The sequence below is a fragment of the Leptinotarsa decemlineata genome, unplaced genomic scaffold, assembly GCF_025532065.1.
Source record: "Leptinotarsa decemlineata unplaced genomic scaffold, Ldec_3_MD MMD2_tig00078346_RagTag_RagTag, whole genome shotgun sequence".
Taxonomy (NCBI): Eukaryota; Metazoa; Arthropoda; class Insecta; order Coleoptera; family Chrysomelidae; genus Leptinotarsa; species Leptinotarsa decemlineata.
Genome location: NW_027412724.1, coordinates 1,836,277 through 1,860,902, shown reverse-complemented (window position 1 = coordinate 1,860,902; position 24,626 = coordinate 1,836,277). Strand labels below are relative to the sequence as shown.

At 34.4% G+C, this 24,626-nt stretch overlaps 1 protein-coding gene across 15 annotated transcripts in view; it reads right to left on the bottom strand.

Annotated features, from left to right (window-relative positions):
- The window catches only part of LOC111502348 (uncharacterized), a 46,475-nt gene that overhangs the window by 9,550 nt on the left and 12,299 nt on the right, over positions 1 to 24,626 (bottom strand). For 5 of the 15 annotated variants that reach the window (XM_074185616.1, XM_074185617.1, XM_074185624.1 and 2 more), the window contains 14 exons: positions 16,892 to 17,649; positions 16,577 to 16,830; positions 16,296 to 16,509; positions 16,079 to 16,243; positions 15,729 to 16,028; positions 13,126 to 15,453; positions 12,580 to 13,071; positions 12,048 to 12,107; positions 8,917 to 11,154; positions 8,244 to 8,614; positions 8,053 to 8,176; positions 2,140 to 2,226; positions 1,034 to 1,348; positions 9 to 252 (listed from right to left, as the gene is read on the bottom strand). In XM_074185616.1, the coding sequence (XP_074041717.1) occupies positions 9 to 252; positions 1,034 to 1,348; positions 2,140 to 2,226; positions 8,053 to 8,176; positions 8,244 to 8,614; positions 8,917 to 11,154; positions 12,048 to 12,107; positions 12,580 to 13,071; positions 13,126 to 15,453; positions 15,729 to 16,028; positions 16,079 to 16,243; positions 16,296 to 16,509; positions 16,577 to 16,830; positions 16,892 to 17,649 (7,950 nt within the window). Of the gene's footprint in view, positions 1 to 8; positions 253 to 1,033; positions 1,349 to 2,139; positions 2,227 to 8,052; positions 8,177 to 8,243; positions 8,615 to 8,916; positions 11,155 to 12,047; positions 12,108 to 12,579; positions 13,072 to 13,125; positions 15,454 to 15,728; positions 16,029 to 16,078; positions 16,244 to 16,295; positions 16,510 to 16,576; positions 16,831 to 16,891; positions 17,650 to 21,802; positions 22,053 to 22,655; positions 22,687 to 23,860; positions 24,066 to 24,626 lie in introns of those variants that run through there. The other 10 variants (XM_074185620.1, XM_074185623.1, XM_074185619.1 and 7 more) reach the window with 10 other exon arrangements.

Sequence of the window (24,626 nt, the reverse complement as noted above, 5' to 3'; positions counted from 1 at the left end):
CTACTCACCTCCACCAGTGGGTAACGATTTAACTAAAGTAGTTTTCAATGAATCAAATGTCGTGTTAATTACAGTAGCAAAATCGGCAACCTTTTTCGTTTCGGAATCAGTTATCGGTACATTACTATTCCTTCTATCTTGCTCCTTATTTTCCGGTATCACTAATTTGCTCCTATCCGGCTCTGTTACCAAACTCACTTTGAATCGGGAAACTTTACGTTCTCTCACTACAGTACTCTCGGTCGTTTGAGCCTAGAAAAACTTCAAGTAGTACTTTTTTTTTTCAGGTGTAGCAAAAATACATAGTGCAGATTATAAATGAATATGTTCTATTCAGTTTTGAAAAACAATATTCTCAAAAACATTTCCAATTATATTGTTTCATATTTTGTTAGTTTGGTTTCATTTCTAATATTATTCAAAAAATTTCACACGCAATACATATCATATATAGCTTCCATTAAAACTCCCAGTGAGGCTGTGAAGTTTTCACAAAACGTTTCATGAAACTAATTTTCCTTCATTTTCAGTATTTTAATATTATATGTTTGCAAAAAGGATTTGAAGCTTTAATAAAAAACAAACAAGGTAAAACGTTCAGTTTGAGTAGAGCCATCACGATGATAGCACAAGCCTGCTATCGAAAGCGCTCGCATGTAATAAGTAGAAGTTATTAAAGCTTTGAATCTTTTTTGTAAACATATGCTAATATCAAAATAAATAAAAAAATATATTTATGACATATTATCTGAAAAAACTATTTTGATACACCACATTGTCATTTGGTACTCTGTATATGGGTGAAAAGTTCTCAAAACTATAATGGAAGCTCCATGTGATATACATTGTATAATGAACATATTCACTTATTTGGCGAGTTATTATTTTGTTAAAATTTCAGATTGGGTTCACAAATATCATTTGAAACATTCATTCAGCAGAAAAAATTTTACTTTTGAAAATACTTTGTGGGACATTCAAGAACCCAAGTCCTCAAATAAATGTGTATTCAGTAAGTTAGTAGAAGCCTAACCTGACTACTTGCATTAGCGTTAGATTCACTAGTGCCACTTGTTGAAACCGCTACCTCTTGCAAAACATTATCAGTTTTTGATTTCAAAGCATTATTTTCCACCACTATTTCCAAGGAAGTTTCTGAGACAGTAGGAGTATCTTTTCTCTCTACTGAGTCAGACCTAGAGTTAATCTGCTTCAGCTTATTATTGAGCTCTACCAGAGTGTTGTCTCCACCAATGTTAATCGTTGCTGAATCTGCTTCTACTACCGGAGATAAGATATCCGAAGTGGTTGTCCCACTACTTGGGCCACTACTCGATTCTATTTGAAGCTAAAACAATTTTTAGGGTAACTAAGAAAATATTTAGAAAAAAATCAATTATCACCAAAACACGTTAATTTCACACTTATTTACATTATCTGTTTGATGCTGAAAACACTGTAGTCAAATTTAACTAATTTGAAAAAATATTTCATTACTGGTTTGTGACAAAACAGAATATTAAATAACATGAAACCCAGTATCACTGTTGTTTCAAAAGGAACTCTGTTCCTTTGTATAACATTTTTGAAATATCAAGGTAGATTCATGCATCAGACTCAAGTTGGAAGTGTCTGATTTTAGGTAATAAGTATTCATATTGGCTTACATAGTTGAGAAATACACAGAACTCTAGACTGAAATTAGAGTGCACGCTGGACTGGATATTGATATCGATTGATCTGTATGAAACTGGCAACAAAGTTCTCCAACCAATTCAACATCACAGAAAATGGTCAGAGCCTTTTGGCTGTATATGTTATCAATATGAGCTTTGAAAAATAGAACTGGAACCTCTGGCGTAGAAAAAATCCAAAACAATCAATGTTCCCACTGCAACACTATTCTGAATGCGCGTTTCACCAACCAAGTTGGCGTCTTCAAGAAATGAAGTAGAGTAATGGAAATATAACCTTTTTTATTACTTAAAACTTACCTGTACATAAATGTTCTCATTAAAAAAATGGTAACAAACTTATTACAATGTATGATGCATGGCTTAAGACTGATGCTTGAATCCACCTTCGATTTCAAACAGATGACATGCAGGTAGTAAATCATACTAGGGTAAAGTTAGTTACTTTATTCAAAATAACGGATGCGTTAGTAGGCACACTCTCTTGGGGAAACTCTAATGGTGCAAATATCAGTTGTGGACTTGATGGAGCCTGAAAAAAAACACGTGCCATTTGAACTGGCGAGTACATGTTGAGGAAACTTCATCAAATAGAAATTATAACCCATGCAAAATCTGTGTTGGAACCATTGAAATCATTACAAATTACAACCATAAAATTTATTTATGAATTACCCTTTTTAGTGCCAACAAATAAACTATATACAAAGACTGATCAAAAAATACGGTGAATGCTCCGAGCTCCGTACATTCGATTAACGATTCTTTGTAATTTTTTTATATTGGTACACTCGTCTCGAACATATGTTCACAGCTCCAGCTGTTTAGCATGTTTAGTTTGATGGTGAGAGGCATAAATGTAAGAAGTATTTTGTAAGCTCGGCGGTTTTCTGCTATAGAAAAAAATGGATCAAAGGATTTGCATCAAAATTTGTGTAAAAAATGGAATTAGGTGCTCAAAAACACTTGAAATGTTGACAGTGGTGTACTCCGAGTCAGAAAAATATTTACAAGTGGCACAGACTTTTCACAGAACGTCGAGAAGATGTAAATGACGACGCTCGCCTTGGACGCCCCAGCACATCAAAAACCGTTGAAAATGTTGAGAAAGTGAAGAAATTTGCTATGGAGAATCGTCGAATCATTGGAGGAGTTGCTGAGGATAGCTCATGCCATGCAATTTTTTCGGAAATTTTCCAGATTTGCTTAAAAGCCAGTGATAATGTATATACCTGTTGAAACATCCATTATTGGTAAATCTACTGTCACACCACATTTTTTTTGGCAAATTTCATTATTTTTGGCAAAATTTTTTATTGAGCCATCTACAAAAGACTGGTTCCTGTTGAAGTCAGGCAAATGATGGACTTTTTGACTCAATAAGGTTTGAACTTATTTTTTTTTAATTTTCCATACAAACGTAGTGGATATGACCGAATTATGAGCAGTCTCCCTCAGGGATACTTTTTTGTTCTCAATTATTTTTATTTTCCACAAATCCTAAATCAAATGAATGTCACTTTATCATTATTGAACCCACCTAAAACGCCGATTTTATTATCCCCACCCCATTCAGTAACTGTACATTTTCTTTTGGAGGCTTTTTCAAAGGATTCATTATTTCGTAAACTATTCAGGATAAACAATTCCTGATACATTGCCAGAGATTTGGTAGCATTTCTCAAACATTTCCAATAAACAAAAAGCAAACCCACTTTTACGACACTGGAAAATTTCATGGTTTTCCCTTAAAATTGCTTACCAAATTGAATAACTGTTTTATTTTGTGTTCGACAATTAACTTGACATTCACATACATGTATATCATGGCTTACTTCAAAAAAAGAAATTATTGCGTATCATATTTTTTATACACTATCTTCATTAGTTCATTTTTGTTGATTACTCATTTTCTGAACAGAAAGATTTGGGTAGCTACAAATTTTCAAGAGACATTTAGAAATTATGAATGGCTCTTTTTCACGACAACCCTACAGAAATCTATTTGGATTTCAGTGAATAAAAATATTTAGGATCTCAATAAACGACATCAACGACAAGTGAACTCTGGATTTCAGTAACATTCGGAAATTCGAGCTCTTAATAAAAATATGATAGAATATTGACGATAGGTTTTCAGGAAAAACGTCGAGAAATACATTTATATATACATGGTGTTTCAGAATTCGACAGACAAACTTATACCACGTCATTCCTCTTGCAAAATGATGAAAAATGAGGTAGGACATGTGTGTCCAGAAATGAGCCGTTTCAGAAATACAGGGCGTTGAAATTGCAAAATAAAAAGACCCTTTTCGTCGTAGCTCCCGGACTAAAAGGAATAAATTAATGAAACTCAGCAAATCGATTACGAGCTAGAATGTGCTTCCTCCAGTGGTATGTTTGCTTCAGTATCAGTAGCCAGTGGCGTTCCAGCGGGGTAATAGCTTATATTTCCCTCCTTATTTTTTACGCCACTGACTTTATATCCACAACCGTATTTTTTTTGAATTCCTTGATCAATTTTACGTAAAAACCAAGTAAACATTCACTATGAAAAAACCAGTAGTTTTCGAGAAAAATTGAGTTGAACTGATAGGTGCATTCTCATATGGGAATATTAATAATCGAGTAAAATAATCGAAATTCCAAAACCGAAGTTATTTGAACTCTTTCATCATTCTACCATTCATTGTGTGCTTGAAAAATTATTCACTTCGGCAACATATTGCGGATTTTCTACCATTTTACCAACTTTTTTTGCAGATATGTTGTGAGGCCGCAGACCTACTGAATGGCTTTACCTCGAGATTTATTTTTTAATAAAATGTTCCATCCAAACGATTTTCAAAGACAATTACGAATAGTTGGCAAAACTGAACTCAGAATGTTTTATCGAATTATTTTCTCTCACTGGGTAAAAATCCAAGTTTTATCGATTAACCAAAATACCATTACTTGTTTCAACCTTAGCCATCTACAATGTTTCCAGGGGCATATCTATTATAGTTTTGTTAGATAACTGTACCGATATTCTCGAGTTCTTCAGCCACTGGTTGAATAGTTTCAGAATACATTCACGTGACTTATAACAATCTTTGATCCACCTAAGCAATGAGGATTACTTTATTCATTGACAACAATAAATTTGTTAGGGGGCTGTGGAAATGAAATGAGATTCGTATGACACTTCCAAGTTAACGTAGCTGTCAGAAAGTGTTTGATTGTGTTATTTCGTATAATAAAAATGAATTTTACATTCGAAGAGTTAGCGGACATGCACCTTATTTATGGAAAATCGGGACGAAATGGAAGGTTGGCACAAAGAATGTATCGTGAAAATTTTCCTGGAAGAAATAGAATTCCTAATACGAAAACGTTCGAAAACGTGGACAGAAGAGTCAGGGAAACAGGAAGTTTTTTAATTACCAGAAGGAATGCAGGTATACAGAGAACTGTAAGAAATTATATCACAGAAGAGCAGATATTGAACTATTCTGCTGAACATCCGTCTGAAAGTAGTAGATCTATAGCTAGAGTGCTGCATGTGTCTTCATCATCTGTTTGGAGGACTTTGCATGAACAGCAGTTATACCCATATCGACTGAGAAAAGTTCAGGCACTGAAACCAAAGGACTATCCAGATCGAATTGAATTTTCTCGATGGTTTTTAAGTATGTGGAGAAATAATCCGGAATTTATCAAGCAAGACTGATGAGGCAAAATTCACAAGGGAAGGTATTTTCAATTCTCGCAATAGCCATATTTGGGCCGAGGAAAATCCTTTTGCTATTCATCCTCATGGCCATCAAACAAAATTTTCATTGAATGTTTGGGCAGGAATAGTAGAAAACCGTTTAGTTGGTCCTTATCTTTTACCAGATAAGTTGAATGGGGACAATTATAGCACTTTCTTGGGAGAAGTATTGCCTGAATTGTTAGAAGATGTTCCTCTGAATATCCGGAATGGAATGTGGTTTCAGCACGACGGTGCTTCTGTTCATTTTTCGTTAGCTGCTAGAGAGTACCTAAATCGGAAATTCGGTGACAATTGGATTGGTCGAGGTGGACCCCACAAATGGCCTGCCAGATCACCAGATTTGAATCCTGTTGACTATTTTCTTTGGGGTCATATGAAGTCACTGGTTTATGAAACAGCCAAAAAGCCAAGAAGAATTAGTCGCCCGCATTCAAGCTGCATCGATAACGATTGCCGAAAATTTAGAATCATTTGAAAAAGTGCGATTTTCTATGTTGCGCCGTTGCAGATCGTGTATAAGTGTTGACGGAAAAAATTTCGAACAATTACCCTATTGATTATTCATCAGATGTTCTCATTATTATTCAAAAGCACATTTGAATTTTCAATGTAAATTTCAAAAAGAAATTCTATTTATGACTCACTGTTCTAGAATTTCAACAGTATTGTTTCTTATCACATTATCTAAAATATGTGTAGAGAAGGTATATTTTGAACATGATATTTCTACTCAAAGATGAATTATGAGTACCGACATCCAACTAAGAGTTATGTAATTAGCTGTAAATAGACAACTTCCATTTCTTCATTTATTTAAAAAACTTCATTTACTGACTAGAGTTAGCGAAGATCTTATCAGATGGTTATTCAAATAAATTGACTTCTTCCAAATACATTTCTTTTTTTCAGGCGTATAATTAGAGTCTACTGGTGAAATTTTGTTTTTCGGCTTCATCTGTGAAAATTTGAAAACACTGTATACTTTGAGAATGTTTTTCATTTTCGTATTAATGAATATTCTTCAAAATATTTACGATTCTACAAAGAGAAGTGTGATTTCACGAATGGGAAAGACAGGATAATTGTGAACAAAAAATAATTTTCCCAAAATCCAGAATAATGGTGTTATTTTAGGATTATTGGAGCCTAACTCAGTCGAGATTCCGAATGATCGCAAATTTTATTTGGGGTCACTTTTTTTCAGATCACAAAGTCACTCGAAGATCTGAGAACAATGAAAACATTTCAACAATGAAATCTATTGACAAGCACGAAAATAAGCCTCAAGAGTTATGATTTGTCATTACAATATGCTGAACATAACAAAAATTGGTACGATGATAGAAAACCCACAATAATTACCATCACTTGCAAGCGCTAAATTAATGGTAAAATCATAAAAGAGTTCAAATAATTTTGGTTTTGGAATTTCGATTATTTTAATCGATTATTCCCATATAAGAATGCACGTATCAGTTCAACTCAATTTTTCTCGAAAACTACTGGTTTTTTCATAGTGAATGTTTATTTGGTTTTTACGTAAAATTGATCAAGGAATTCGAAAAAAATACGGTTGTGGATATAAAGTCAGTGGCGTAAAAAATAAGGGGGGAAATATAAGCTATTACCATGCTGGAACGCCACTGGCTACTGATACTGAAGCAAACATACCACTGGAGGAAGCACATTCTAGCTCGTAATCGATTTGCTGAGTTTCATTAATTTATTCCTTTTAGTCCGGGAGCTACGACGAAAAGGGTCTTTTTATTTTGCAACTTCAACGCCCTGTATTTCTGAAACGGCTCATTTCTGGACACACATGTCCTACCTCATTTTTCATCATTTTGCAAGAGGAATGACGTGGTATAAGTTTGTCCGTCGAATTCTGAAACACCCTGTATATATATATATATATATATATATATATATATATATATATATATATATATATATAAATGTCATACCTTCACATAAATGTCATTTTTCAATAGGTATGATGATTTGATAATTTTTTACTGTAATGAAAAAGGTGGTTCCATTTATGTTTCGCTTGCGTTTACGCAGCTATTTTTATCAAGTACTTTCTTGGTTTTTTCTCATTTTGTCTTCAATCGAGGACCGCCTGCCCGGTACTGACGATGCCCAATAGGCTGAAACAGCTATATACCGGTGGCTCTTAAATTGAAATCAATATGGGAATGATCAAAGAGTACTTATCTATTTATTTTATGATTTTCATGGAATTATTTTCCAGCAGCTTGACTGCATTAACCTTTCTAGTCGCATTGGAAAATTGATTGTTGAACCAGATTATGAAAAAGATGAAATGAAACAAAAATTTCCGTCGTTTTTTGATATTATTGAAAATGGAGGTGGTAGAGCAAAAAATCAAATCTGTCATTTTCAGTTTTTTGCAAATTTCTCAAAAAAAATATATAATTCCATTGTGATGGACTTTGATCAAGTATCAATCAATTATATGCAAAAACTTCCTATTAAAGTTGGTTGAATGAAGGTGGGAGAGAAACACCTTCAAATGAAGCATGTAGTCATTACACAAAAATCATGCTTAGAACATGAATAACACACATCACTTACAGTATTCATTTGTGGTGTTCTTGCCGTTGGGATAGCTGCGAGTTTGTGTTGTAAAGTTTGAAGATGCGCATCATATTTAATATCACTCTGTGGGGTAGAAACTTGACTTACTTTACCAGAATTGCTGAAATCAATTCTTAATTAGTGCCTGAATGATTTCAGAAATCAAATATCCCAATATGTCATCCTACCTTTCTAATATTTGCTTGAGATTTTCAGGCATCTTTTTTACAGCATAATTCTGCAGTGTCTCATCCATAGACATAGAATGCTGAAAACTTGGCATACTCTGACTCATAGAAGATGATAAATTCTGCACAGATACGGAACTGGACATTGGTTGGCGACCAGTAAAGGACTGCTGTTGGTAGAGAGTCTGCATATCGTTTTGATTAGTTGCCGGTTGTCCAACAATTTGCTGAGAAATCTGGGTAGCGATTGGCGGTGTATATGATGACTGAACACTAGATGGTGTTTGAGATATTGAATGCTGATGCAAGGCTGACTGACTAATAGCCTGCGGAGGCGACGTTACTGTATTTTGCAGGATATAACTAGAAGCCTGTGAACAGATTATTCTGAATTCTCAAGAAGCCTTCTCAGTAAAATAATTTTGAAATACATTTTCCTAACCAAAAAACAATTAATTGATGAAAAAAAGTTGATAGTTCTTAAAAAAATTCTTGGTGAATTTGAGAATTAACACTACTAGATACAAAAGTGTTACTTTTACCAGATACCCCTGATTCGATCTGCCTTGGGTGGTACTGGCAGAGTGGAGACAACTTTAAACTTTCAACTTCTTTTCTATTAATTCTCAATTACAAATGAGAGAATTTGCTTTATCAAAGTTCAATAACTTACTGCAGACGAAGTATCAGGCTGCTTCGGTAAGCTGCTGGGTAATGTATGAGGTAATGATGCAGGAGCAGGTTGACTTGGTAGTGATGAACTCATCATCGTCTGATTTGTAACTCCAACTTGCTGTATGGATGCACTAATATTAGGAATATTTATCTGTTGCGAGGGACATGGCGTCCCATATGCTTGAGATATAGACACATAACTTTGTTGGGACATAGAGGAAACACTAGTAGCAACTGCAGGTTGGGTTATTGAAGAACTTTGTGGAATTTGTTGGGAATGAGTAGGCTGAGACATGGTTGAAATAGAAGTCAAAATTTGCTGAGGCTGAGGCATAACTGATTGGATTTGCGGTAAAATATTATGAGACTGTGATAAAGTAGGCTGAATCTGTGGCAACACGTGAGACTGAGGTACAACAGTCTGGGGTAAATGTGACTGAGGCAAAACAGGTTGAGACTGAGACTGAGGCATAACAGGCTGTGACTGGGTTAAAACAGGTTGAGACTGGGGTATTACAGGCTGTGAGTGAGCCAGAACAGGCTGAGACTGAGGTATAACAGACTGAGACTGATTCATAACAGGCTGGGACTGATTCATAACAGGCTGCGACTGATTCATAACAGGCTGCGACTGATTCATAACAGGCTGCGACTGATTCATAACAGGCTGCGACTGATTCATAACAGGCTGCGACTGAGGCATAACTGGTTGAGACTGAGGCATAACAGGCTGTGACTGAGGCATAACAGGCTGGGACTGGGGAATGACAGGTTGGGACTGAGGCATAATAGGTTGTTGCTGAAGTAAAGAAGGTTGCATTTGAGATAAAACAGGCTGAGATTGCGGAAAAGTATTCTGAGTCTGAGGCATAGATTGTGGTAATAATTTTGGTTGAGGTATAGAAGACTGGGATTGTGGTAAAACAGGTTGAGACTGTGGTAAAGTCGAGTGAGACTGAGATACAGTTTGCTGGGGTACTGTTTGCTGGGGTACTGTCTGCTGAGTAGGTTGAATAATCTGCTGAACTGAGGTCGCCTGCTGAGTAACACTTGAAATTGTTGATGGAGCTATGAATTGAGATCCTGGCTGCTGGGCTACTGGCTGTTGAGGTGGCACTGTAGATGCTCCCTTTGCTGTTGTCAAATCGCTTGTGGATGTTACTTTTTTTGAATCCATTTCACCAGAATCTTTCTTAGGATGACTGCTGTGTTTCAAATTATCCAAACTGATTTTAAGCTGTTCTAATGTGTTGATGAGTTCAGGTCCGCAAACTTGAGCAGGTTCTTCTTTAGTACTCTCCTCTTTCATCGAAGACACACTAACTTTTTGCTCTACAGTTCTATTTTCTAATTCTAAAGTATGTCTCGTGGCTTCAAGAGGGGCTGATATCTTTCTTGGAAGCTCTGACGAAACTGCATCATTAATAATAGTGGATAGCACTGTTTTATTTTCAACAGAATTTTCAGTAGGACCTGAATCAGTCAGATTCTCTAATGACGACAGTTGCTGTTGATAACCTTCAACATTGAAATCTTTGTCTTTAGGCATGTCCAATTGCCCCGACAATACTGGACTCACTAAAAACCTTGATATTTTCCTTTGTGGAACTTTCAAAGCAGTTTCTGATGATTTGTCGGTCAAAGGTTCACTATTATTGGTCTTAGTACTGTCATTATTGACTCCATCTTCAAGTTTTACTTTTATTACTGTCTCATTAGGCTCTTCAGTTTTTGAAGCAGGTTCATTATCAATAACTTCATCTTTCTGATCAACAGACATTACAAAAACCTTCAAGTTAACTTTCTGACCAGGAAATAGTTTACCTACATCTTTCTGCAATAAACTATAATTAAACTCAGTTTTCATTGCATCTATGCAATCAGAATTATCCTGAAGTGATTTTTTTTGAGGACTTTCTGGAACCTCTACAGAGTTCTCAGGAACAGGTTGAGGATCTCCTGGTGATGATATAGAACTTTCAGTTGCGTAACTGACAATCGTGTGCTCAGAATGGCCAGCAGATCTATTCACTATAAGTGTATGTTCAGGGGTGTATTCTGAGGCGGTGCTTGTTTTGCGTGAAACAGTACCGCTAGAATTCAGACTTTCTCGGCGATGTAAATTCTGGTAAATGTTTTCTGCAAGTGTTGTTTTGATTCCTTGAAATTCATCTTGAATTGGAGATGGGTCTATGTAGTTGGATTTGATGAATGTTTGGCCACTAGAGTCATCTCTCTGTGCAAATGATGAAAAACACAAATTAGTTTTGAGGGGCACAAGTAACTATTGAAGAAATGATAAATGAATTGATCTAATTGATGAAAAATTAATTAAACTTTTATATCAAAGAGGATTCATACTGGAAAATAAAGTTACAGGCCAATAAACAATATTGTTTGTTACGCATGTTGAATAGTAATTTTTTTATTCATTACAAGTTGGATTTACTTTTCAGTAAATGACTAATAAGTGCTAAGGGTATGTTATTCATTTATTGACCACTAACTCTTGTAAATGAATCATATTATACTAAATATATAAGTTAATATCAGCAATAACAAAAATAAGAATTCCATTCATCAAAAATTATATATTAGGATTTGCTACGGGTTTGAAATATGATTAATCATATAATGTCAACAATGATTATGAAAGATTGAACAAATGTTTCAAAGTTATTGTTTTTTGATGTCATAGTCCAATTAGAATCAATAATGATAAACATTTCTTTTTCCCTAACCTAATTGTTCAATTACGAGTTTTTTTAATTTAACTTTATATCGAAATTCATTCAAATAAGCACTTTTTCTATTTGCTGTGTGAGGTCTTTTTTTAAGGTTCGAGATAGTTTTGTTAAGTTATGAATTTAAAAGAACCACCTGATTACACAGGTATTTCTCTCATGGTACATAGAACAGAATTAATATTTAAAGTTATTCCCACTCTTTGACAAATATTTGAGATCTACTGCTCTGTAGAATCTGCTTGAAGTGATACAAAAATCTATCTAACAGCTACTCTGCAAACAGAAAATGAAGAGAAGACAAATACGAAAAGCACTCTAAAACACACAAAAATAAAGTAGAGAAACCAACTTAAACAGTGACTTTAAAAGGATTTATACTTACAGATCTGTGCCTTCGATGTGTTTTTTTGTGAGGGTGCCTTGTAAGTGAAGCATGCCTAACCTTTATTTTGCAGCGTGCAAAAGAATTATTTATTCAGATGTTATGCTGTGTGAAAACTCAATTTGCAGTACTTAAAATCACATCAAGAGAATCAAGTTGAAAATGTACAATTGTGGTACACAAAGCAGAGACAACTTGTATGTTTATTTCTCAGAAAAAATGAAGATACAAAAATCATTTTGGGCCAAAATAAAAAATTTGGGATATAAATTTGACTTTTTCACAAAAAATTATCACAACTATGGTATTATTGTTATCAGATATGAAAAATATCTTAGAGCATTATGCAAGATAATAATACCAATAAAAAAAATCATTAATACCTTTCTGAAAAGTCAAAGTCTTCATTTTGCTCTAGTATATTTTCACCTTACTGCATTGCTATCACCTCTTTTATGTTATTTACCCTCTACTGTTCTATATAACCCAGTTCTATATGTTATTCTACGAAGCCAAGACTAAAGAAACATACCTTTTGAACATAAGCCCAAGGCTTAGCTCTTGCACTTTCCGGAATCCTATCAGGATTTACATTCAATTTATCTATCACTTCTTGTAGATGATCTCTCAATTGCTTATGAGGTTCATCTAGACACTCTTGCTTGATCATTCCATCTATAATATCCGATGGCTTTGTGCCTGACCTGTTAAACTTAAAACTAATCTGTTTCTGTTTGCAAAGTAGTTGGCACTCTACTATACCATCGGGATGAACTTTATCTACTATTAATTGATACTTGAGAGAACCTCTTTTTCTTCTCGGTTTCTCGTCGGTCGACGAGGATGATGATATTTCCAAACTTACTTGTTCTGATGTTGAAATGTCATCTAGAGGTACAGCTTCCTGACCTACATTAGAGGTCACACATTGGGAAGATAAAATAGACTCCAAAGGTACTTGAGATGGAATTAAATCAAGATTTTCGGCAGTTAGAGGAAGAGATTCATGTTGTGGCATTGTTACCTAAAAAAAAAACATTATAAATTATTAATCAAATACTTATCACACATATCCTACCTGACCAACGTGTTTCTGAGCCTGATACTCTTGATTTTGCTGCTCAGCAATTTGCTGAATAGTGCACTGTATATAATCATGGGACGAAGCTGGTTGGGATACAGTTGACAATCTCCTATGATCAATCTGTTGGACATCGAAATTCGTTGCTGGGGGTAATGAAGTAGTTGAAGCTCTGTGTTGGTCTTTTGCTGGTTGTAAATGCTGTTGAGCAAGTTTCTGCTGTAACTCGGCTAAATTCATTGGTGGTATTTCGATATTAGACAATCGATTACCCACTGGTTCAATGTCTGTTTCAGGTTGATTAACTTGCTGCTGAGATTGCTGTAAAACTTGTTCTGTATATCCTGTTGCTTGAATAGTCTGTGTTTGATGAGGAGTTATCTGTTGATATATTTGTTGAACTGGTTCTACCAGCTGTGGATGTATATAGTTTTGAGATTGGTCTATAGGTTGTGGCTGAATGTATTGTTGAGGAGGATCAACACTTTGCTGAACATACTGCTGACTGCAATCAACATTTGACTGAGAATATTGGTGATTAGGATCTATATTTGATTTCTGTATATACTGCTGGTTAAGGTCAACATTTGCCTGCACAAACTGACTAGCAGGATCATTACTTTGTTGAATGTACTGCTGAGATGGATCAATTTTGGAAGGTTGAATGTATTGTGGTTGAAATATCTGTCCTTGATCACTTTGTTGATATTGCTGCTGTCCTTGATAATTGTGTTGCTGCTGGGGAAGTAAATTGGATTGAAGTTGGCTACTAATTTGTTGTTGGTAGTTCATTTGTTGTTGTCCAGGTTGAGGTGCATATGCCACTTGACTTTGTTGTGGGGGGTTATAATTAGCAGATGGTTGATTACTTTGTTGCTGAGAGTAATTCTGTTGCTGAGCGTTCTGCGGGGGAGAATAAACAGTTTGTTGCTGATTAGTTTGTTGATAACTCTGCTGGGTCTGATATGGTGCTGGCTGAGCTGCTTGCACATAGGGCTGCTGTTGAACAGGTTGCTGGAAGGACTGCTGTGATGGTTGCTGATAAGACTGGGGAGCTGGTTGGGCACTTGGTTGGGGATAGCTTTGTTGCTGAGTTCCATAAGGTGGATTCATATCTTGTGGCTGATGAGACATTGTGGAAAGCATATGAATAATGGGTTCTTGCTGTTGACTAGGCTGGTAACTTTGCTGCTGTTGGTAATTTGGTTGCTGATAAGTCTGACTATCCTGGGATTGATAGCTCTGTTGAGATTGATAGTTTGAAAGATTCTGATGAGAAGCTTGAAATCCTGCATGTTGTGGATGTGGTTGCTGATAACTTTGTGTTTGGTGTTGATAGTTTTGTGGTTGATGTTGAGCAACTTGAGCATAGGTGGGTTGCTGTTGCTGAAAAGTAGATTGTTGAAAGTTTCCTAGCCCTTTCTGTTCAGGAACCATGCCTTTCTGTCCTGAATCCATCTGACCATCAACACTTAATCTATGTTCATGAACAGGAGGAGTAGCATGAAGCAATTCAGGTTGAGATATACTAGAAATTTTATGTTGACTTTCTTGTTGTTGCAATTGCAAATATTCAGCTTGTTGAGGATGGCCATCACCTAAATAATTCTGCTGAATGAAATGAGTGGGTGCAGGCTGATTCAGAATAATGGTCTGCTGTTGAACAGGTTCAACAGAAGCTTGCCTTTGAAGAACAGGAGCTGACTCCTGATTCAACTGTGGTTGATGTTGCTGCTGCTGTGTTTGATAAACTGGTTGCGGTTGCTGCTGCTGTTGCTGCTGTAAGTCCTGTTGATTAATTGACTGCTGCTGTGGATATAACACTGTAGTATCTGGGGGTTGTTGCTGAGTTTGTGACTGCTGCTGAGCTTGTGACTGTTGTTGAATATACTGATTTTGCATAACATGATCTTGTTGTTGCTCTAGATTGTGCTGCTGTTGAAATTGTTGATCCTGACCCACACATTGTTGGAATTGAATTTGCTGTTCTGAATGAATAACTTGTTGCCCCTGATAATTCTGCTGCTGGGAATATTGTTGCTGTTGACTGACTTGCTGAGTCTGTTGGTAAGAAGCCACATTTTGCTGTGTCTGTTGCTGACTTTGTTGCTGAGGTATTGTTGTAGTCTGGGTTTGCTGTTGTTGCTGTTGGGACATCTGTTGTTCAACCTGCTGTTGTAAATACTGTTGATAATGCAGCTGCTGAGCCAAAGCTTCTTCCTCTTTATTTTTCTTCTCACGCTCTTTGTTTATCTGTGTAATCTGTGTTTTCAATAATTGAGCTACAGTTTTAGCATCATCTTCAAAGATAATACCAGATTTTGCCTGCAAAATGATTACACAATTTACTATATTAATTCTTTTCAAGAGTTTTAGAACAATGTAGAATTTAATTTACTTACTGACATAATTAAAATAAAACATGGTTGATAGTTAATGCAAGAGATATTCAAGAGATTCAAAAGATGTTCGTTAACAAACATCTAAAAACAATATTTTCATTTGAAATATATCTGAAATATTTTAGAATAGTTTTGACTTATGACAATGTCATAATGATAGTACGTTTCTACAAGGTGTCTAAAGTATTTCTCATTTACCATTTCTTCTGATATTGTATTATATCTATCAGTTTCCATATCAAATTCAAACTGTATTGCCTCATTCTCCTTATGCTTGTGTGTTCTTTTTTTAGGATCAATAACACGTAAACGAAAAACAATTTTTTTGTTTTCCTGCGATACTACTTCAACTTTGAGTCCAACATCTTCTTCAAAGAAAGCATGACTCAGCAGATCTTTGACTTTAGGTCTGTCTTCCTTTCTAGGCCGAATACAATTTTCGATAACATCTTTTACTTCTGGATTCTGCACTTTCTCATAACTGGCTGGTTTAACGCCCTAAAGATCAAAATTTTTAATAGTTACAAGGAAACTTTTGGAATTCTTACCGATATAACTTTCTTGTAAATTTGAGCAGGACCTGTACATTCTGAATAAGGATATTCACTTGTTGCCATTTCCAACATACACATACCAAAGGCATAAACATCTACACTTTCGTCATAATGTTCTTCGTACATTTCGGGAGCCATAAATTCTGGTGTACCAATAACCTTCAATAACAGTTGTGGAATAACTTTATTTAAAATAATATCTCTAACATACCGACTTAGCAAAACTTCTGTTTTTCAGGGTGGCTAATCCCAAATCGCCAATTTTAACAGACCCTGTAGTTCCAGTTATGAAAATGTTATCACACTTCAAGTCCCTGTGTATGATAGAAGGAGATCTAGAATGCAGAAAAGCCAGACCTTTCAAAATTTGTCTACACCATGATTTCAACACCTTGGGGTTTATTTTTTTAAATCGTCGCAAATATCTGAAAGGAAAATAATAAAAAATAAACTGTTATTTCCCTAAAATGAATTCAAAGAACTTCAACTCACGTTTTCAAAGTGCCACTCAACATCAATTCTGTAACCAGTACAATATTCTTTTTTTTGACTCCAGGAGATTCCCAATAATTATAAAATCTTACGATATTTGGATGTTGCAATTTCTTCAACATTTCAGCTTCCTCCCTAAATCGTTGGCGCTCTGCTTTGTTGAGTTTTTTTTCTTGCAATTCACACCAAGCTACAGCGACTCCTGTTTGAGTGTCCAGGCCTCTATATACGGTCTTGAATGAACCTCGTCCAATCTAAAATTTGTTAAGACATTGAAACAGATAAAACATCAAATAATTATTCATTTATTTATACCTCTTCTTCATACTTGAAAAACCTTCCATCTGGACTAACAGCTATTGGCCTATAGACATCATCCTCGTCTTCCACCTTTCCTTCTTTTGTCAAATTCAAATTTACAACAACTGGTTGTTCAACCAAATCAGGATTGTTTTCTGCATTTTCATCATTCCTATGTAGTTCATCTATAGTCTGTTCAGTAATCTCAGTCATTTCAGTACTTTGGAACAGATTTTTGGGGATATTATACATTGCCCCAACTTCCAACAGTCTTTTGTCATTCTGAACAACTTCCGAGTCATCCTCTGCATTAGAGTCAGTTTCTATTGGTATCAAGCTAGTGACACCTCCATGTTTAACCGATTTATCCCTCCGTTTATTTCTTTGCTTTTCAACTATTATTCGATCTACACTTGCTCCCAATTCATTGATAACATGACCAATGGCAATCTCTGAATCATGCATCTCTGAACAAGATTCGTGGTACTCTTCATATTCTTCCACAAAGTTTCTTGCATCAATGAGATTGTCCGTTATAGATGGTTGGATTATTTTAGGTATATAAAGTGAGGTTAGAGTATCACCTGTATTACATCTCATTCGACTTTTGTATTCGGATGCTCGACGACCCAATTCCAGTTGAACACTTGATTTTTTGTTTACTTTTTCAAATTGCAGTTGATTCTTCTCTATTAGGGCAACAGCCATTTCGAAAATTGTTTCAAGAATTGATTCCACAACAGGTGTTATTTCTTCTCGCATCAACTTGTCTGCTGAAGAAATATAATGGTAGGGAAATTCAAAATAGTAATAAATTATATTCGTAATTGCTATTTATACACATGAATCTCAATACGTGAAGACAATTTCCACGTTTAACAGTTAATATAATTGATGTGATAAATATACGATAATGAAAGTAAAACAGTTAGATTCTTTTTAATCAAAAGCAAACACTACTCCCACACACCAGAAATGCAACAGTCTTCTCGGCGCGGTTGTCTCTCCAAAAAAATCGACGAGAAAAGTACATATTTCAATCTCTAAGGAATAGACCGATAAATGTGAGAACTGTTTTTTCGAGAATTATTCAGGTGTGCACAACTGGAATCGATAATTAATAGTTTTATTCAATGATATATTCATTCAAGCTTCACTTGACGACCCACTATTGAAAATATACCTTTAATATCAAGTCAACTTACAACACAGTAAGGAAACCACGGTATTCCTTACGAAGGTTATGGAGAAGTTTGATATCAGTTTCATACAAGAACATTGGTCTACAGTAAAAATCATGGAATTGGGAGAGATCCGTGGGAAGTTACTTTATAACCGAACTTGAAAAATTATACGAAAAGTATTATATATACTTTCTTTGAACAATTGTTGTGCCAGGGATTTCAAGGCAGTCAATTTAAAGATGACCAGAGAAACAGGAATTGTCAATCAGACAGAGTACTTCTCCTTCAATAGTAAAGAACCACCATATACCAGGGATGCTGTAACGACAATGCACACCACCTGACCTCGGGAAACACTGACACTACTAGAAAAGGTGACCTTTATGCAGCTTCAGAAACAATCTAATAATATATTGTCGAATTTTTATGTGTGGTTCTGCAGAAATTCTCTTCATCTCAGAGCAGAAAAAACACATGCAGTAAGTACAGTTTCATAATAAACAAAAACAAATAGCTAATATAGATATCAAAATTGGCAATCATCAAATCGACAAGGTATCATGTGTGAAATTTTTGGGTCTCATAATCTTAGATGTGTTCTTACTCATGACCAGTTGAAGCATGCTGTACTTTGTTCAGGCCCAATCTCGCTTGATATATGGCATTGCCTATCAAGCAAAGTCATCAAAATTTAATGATGTTTTCATCTTTGAGAAATAATGATTCGTTGTATTGCTGGTGTATCGGCACAACCAGTTGTAAGAACTATTTTAAAGAATTTAAAATCTTAACTCTGCCATGGCTGTTTATTTTTCAAGTCTGTATATTTGTATACTGCAATTTGAAATATTTTTGAAATAATGCTCAAGTGCATTCAATGATCTATATGTAAGCTTTAAAAAAAATGTCCTTTTCAATTCTCCATCTATAATTGGCCAAAGGAGTTTTAATAAATTACCATTGACTATGAAATATATTCCTGAACTGAAATTATTCAAATTAGCTTTGGAAGAATTTTTACTGAATCAAGTTTTTTATTCTGTAGATGAATATTTCGTGCACTGATTTCACACTTTACAGATATATGTATGTTCCTCTTTTGTGATATGAATGTTGTAAACATAAATTTAGGCTAGATATTATTTTCATTTTTAGGACATTGACTAATCCTATACAAATTATTTTATCATAAAGGGATTGAAATCTTACTTACTTTTTTATTGATCAAGGCGAACAAATTAGATGTTTTAAAAGTATGCAATAAACCTAAGAAAACATGCAGGGAAGTAATAGACATAATATCAGGTACTACATTCATATAAGTAACTAAGTCCGGAAATAGAATGTGCCTGATAGAGAAAATTGTTCTGATCGAAACAAACTTATTTCAAACGAGACGAAACGAGAATTCATGAACAGACTGGACGGGTTTTGAAATGAAGGGTTTTATGGATGAGTTGGCAGTAGATTGATTGCAGGGTCGGTAGCCAGGCGGTTCAACGTTCAACGTGCTTTGTTCACTCACTCGAATTGACTGCCGTGTTGGTCGGTGGTTCAAGCCCTAGTCTGAACGATCGATTTTCACTTCCTATCGTCTAACCCATGTTAGGAATCACACGTTAAAAGGTAAGACCTCGTTAATCTTTAGCTCTCACAAGTTTCGCCTTCTGAGGGTTGTCGTTCGTAGGGATGCGACAGCTGGTTAACGGAAAAACATATTTTTTTAAAAGAATTTCATCTTCACTTAAACCTAATACTGTCCCACAGTTAGCAACAAATGAAACAGGACGGTTTCCCAGTAGATTAAGATCTGTCTTAGATCAAAAGATCCCTAGAGACGAGGTTGAATAAACTCGAGTATATGCCAGACACTACAAGATACTTTCGAAGGATTACGGTCTCAATATATAATTCTACAAAAACAGAATGAGACACTATAAGAGAACTTCTTAGGTTGCACTTAACAGGATCGGAAATCACAAATGTGACACTGGAGTTCTGGACAAAAACAGAACTTCAGATCAACAATAAAGCCTTCAGGAAGAAGACAATGGTTTATTAAGGGAGATGGACCATGAACAACTTTCAATAATATAATAGATAGATCTCAGACAGCAAAATTATTCTACAATGTAATAGAATTATACTCATCGTAGATATTATAGCTAAGATAATTAAGAAAATTGTAAATTAATATTGTATTTCCATGGTTAAGTTGAAAAACACCCATGGGTGACACTTCGCCACTTTATCTTTGTTGAATACCTATTATTGTTATCTCTTTACATATGTGTTCAAAGATGAATAAAGACGATTTATTATTATTATTATTATTATAAGTTGCTGAAACAAGATGGCATTTATCCAGTAATGCTGCAAGACGAACTTCTATTTCAAAAACTGAGAAAACCTTAGCAAGTTTGGCTCTAGGATACATACATAATGTGAAAATATCACATTAAAGTGTTTTAGCATCTGCATGGAGGCTGAGTAAGGCTTCCTTCACGCAAATTCTAGAAAAATAGAACATAATTTGGCGAAGGGCTTGAGACTGATCAATCTCATGCCCAGATATCAATGATTACACGGTTCACAAAAATTGCAGAATATCATTACAAGGGTAATGAATTTTTTTAGCTACTTTCTTCGATATTGACGACAATTATGGGGGAAAGAGAAGTGGTACGGGTAGCATAGAGCTGTCAACGGGGGTCTTGTACCACTGTTATGGAACCTTGTAATTGATAAGTTATTACTGGGCCATGCAGACGACTTAGTCATCCTAGTCCTGTAAAAATTTACTGATGAAATATATGTAGGAACTTGGACCACTAAAAATTCGAAAAGAGATACAATTGCCAGGAGAGGTTAAATATCTTGGGGAGATACTAGATCCCACCTGGAATCAACATTTGGACAGGATCAAAAAGAAAGAAGGGGTGGCATTAAGGACACTCTTAAATTCACCTTCTTGACGTTGTGTGGTAATGAGAGAGGGGGTTGGTCAATATTGATGTGTTGCGATATGGTAATCTATTCAGTGAAACCGAAACAAGGTCAATTTCTCATCTGAAGCACTTCAGGTGTAATATTGTTGCAGTTATCAAGTTATCAAGTATCACTTGACAAAAGGGTGAAAGTCACAAGGTTGATAATAGGCGGCAAAATGTTCCCTCTCAAAATAAAAATCGACGGGTCCGAGCGAATAACGCCACTGATGAAAAATTGGCCTAGTTTCGTTTTCACTAAACAGTTCACAATACTGCAAATATTATATAATATAAAATGTTTTAATAAATAATTCTAATTCTGAATATTGTAACCTACAGAGAGGTTACAGCTTATTTATCAAAATAAATCTGTTAATTAACGAAAAAATGTTACTTAAACAAATATTTTATCGAAATCCTTCAATTGCAATAAGAATTCACAATTATTCATTCATTAGTACAACTACCCAATGAATGAATTCTAAATTTTATTTGTTACTATTTTTTTTTGCTTAAATGTTTGAAAATTATAAAAACTTATAACAACAATAAAGAAAGTTCAATAAGAAACAACACTAATTCCAAACTGGTTCAGAAAACTGAAATATCAAAATAGGTAATCACAAAATTACATAGAATTCAAATAGTATTACTAGTGATCTCAAGACTTAGAAAAAAATGGACAAGTCAGACTACTCCCTATTGGAATAATGCTTCAGTAAATCCCTTAGAGAACTCTTAACAAAACTCACTTCTTTTTTTTTCGCCATTGAAAACTCAGAATATCAGAATATTCAAGCTCTTCATTAGAACCTAATCAACCACTATTCACTGTCTAAACTCTTCTGCTATTTTACTGGTACATATCTGAAGATCACTGAAATATTATCAGTTATTTTAAAGGGCTGGTAAACAAGTAATTAAAAATCCATTTTCATAGGTTTATCTGACAAGGGTGGTTCTAAACAAACCCAATTTAAATTCGTTGAACAGCAAAACACTCTTTATTGACTAGGTAATATGATGGTACTGATTACTGTATAATAAAAACAGAGGCAAAATAACTGATAAAACGATAATTAATTTGTTACTAATAATCATTACTGATAACAAACAAGGAGATATTGGCATTAGTACTTCAGATGAGTAACCTCAGGGAAAAAGTTAAGCATCATTTATTGAATGAGGCGTTCACCACAAACAGAGAAATCTGTTGAATATAAACTTGTAATATTCTCCTCCAAAAAGATAGGATCGTAAAATTATCAATCTGTTAGATTTCTCAGGTCATGAATGTCAACTACTGATATATCAGAGTTGAGGGTTAATTGCAATATTCAGGATTTCGTTAAGAACTATAATCTCTATATGGTCATCGCAAAGCATTTTATCAACTACTCAAGAGCTCGTTATGCATTTGATAATACACTTCACTACCAAACAAAGTTGTAAATTGGGGTGAACGTGTGCAGATATCTCCCTCTACCAGAACCTATAGGTCCATTGCCATTATTTACTTGTTGTCATGCAGTTATAATTGAAAGTAGTAGTAGTAGTAGGTCTAATCATATTTCAAGAAATTAAATAGACAAAAGGCAAACTCACCATAAAATTCGAGCATACCTCACAACATTTTTCAAGTTGATTAAAGAATATTTAGGGCTAGATGTAAGTAGGCCTAGGCGCTTCACTGATTGGTTATTAGAATTAGGTTTTATATTAGAGTCTCCGATATTCTCTGCGTCACCAATTGAAATACTGAATTTATGCCTATTTTTTAAAATAGTGAACATTTCAATTAATATCCTAGAGAAGTCAGTACCGGGCAGGCGGTCCTCGATTGAAGACAAAATGTGAATAACCAAGAAAAGTACTTGATAAAAATAATTGCGTAAACGCAAGCGAGACATAAGTGGAACCACCTATTCTAGAATTGATATGAAATCGAGAAAGGTTAATGCAGTCACGCTACTGAAAAATTATTTCATGGAAATCAAAAGATAAATAGATAAGTACTTTTCTGATAATTCCCATATTGATTTCAATTTGAGAGTCACCTTACTGACGATGCCCAAGAGGCTGAAACAGCTGACTACAGGTGGCTCTTAAATTTAAATCAATATGGGAGTGATCAAAATAGTACTTATCTATTCATATTTTGATTTTCATGGAATTATTTTCCAGCAGCTTGTGTTGTTTTGGCCTTTCAGCGATAGGTGTATCATTTGGTGTCAAAGGATATATGTTCGGTTGCAAAGTGTTTGAAATTATATCGTCAGCAAGGTTCAAAGATTCAACAGCCAAATCTACAGCCCTGTTGAATATAATTGCTAAATCCATAGTAGATTTTTAATTATTAAAGAAAAACAAATAAAATGATGTAAATCATTACAGAAAGCATTTGAAACAAATGTTACCTTTCAAAATAAAAAAGTCTAAAATATATTTTGTTATAGATCAAAGTCATAGATCCACACGAGAGGCGAGAGGTAAATATGAAAATCAAATATTAAAATATATTTTGTGCTAAGTTTAGATAGGTAAGGCAATACTCCCAATAGTTTTTGAAATGGCCAGTTACAAGACCTTGTGCCCTTTATAAATTCATACTCATTCATATCTAATGAAATGGAAATAACAAAGAAAAAATGATCTTTTTCTCAAACTAACAACAAATTGTTTAACTGAAGTAAGAATTATGGATATTGCTATAAAAAGTTGGTTTAGCTTAGGATAGATCTGTACTTTTTTAGTTGTATATAACATTCAGGACTGTTTTTTTTATAAAATTTAGAAAAATTTCAACATACCTTAAAAATTATTTGATTCAAATGTTCCACAAGTATATTGTGGTGATGCACATTTTATAAGTTCCATAGTTTTCGAAGTTTAGAGTACTTGGACGAAATGATTATTTAGAAAATTTCAATCACAGGCAATGTAATAACTTAAAATTTAATTTAGTGTTGAATTTTTTCGAATAGATGTAAAATACTGACCAAAACTTTTTGGATCAGAATTGACATTGATTATAAAATGACTTGACAGAATAATTTCTAAAGAAACAAAAATTACTGTCTACCAACCTTTCTAAACTAGAATTTTTGTATACAGGATACCTCAAAAGTTTCAGAACGGTTAAATGTCTCTAAAGTGTGCAAATTGTTTTTTTCAAATCCTATATACAGTAATGGTTTTACCTACTGGTGTGATAATTAGACTTTTAATAATAAAATACTATTTTTTTATATTTTCAATGTGTTTTTGGACTGTGAATTTAAAAAATATAGGATGCTCAAAAAAAGAAAATTTGTGGCGCTAACGGTTAAATTAGAAGTACGAAAAAATTTCAATTTTTTTCTATCATAACACCAAATATTATTAAAGAGTCATAGTATTCAGGACCAATTTGTATTTTTCATTGCAAATATCGAAAATGATTAGCGATTTTTTTAAAATTTAACTTCACCCCTGAATTATGTTATTTACAAGGGCCACAAAATTTAAATTGTGTTTCAATTTCGAATATTCTCCATACATTATTAGCAGTGATTGTGAATTAGATAGTGATTTTCA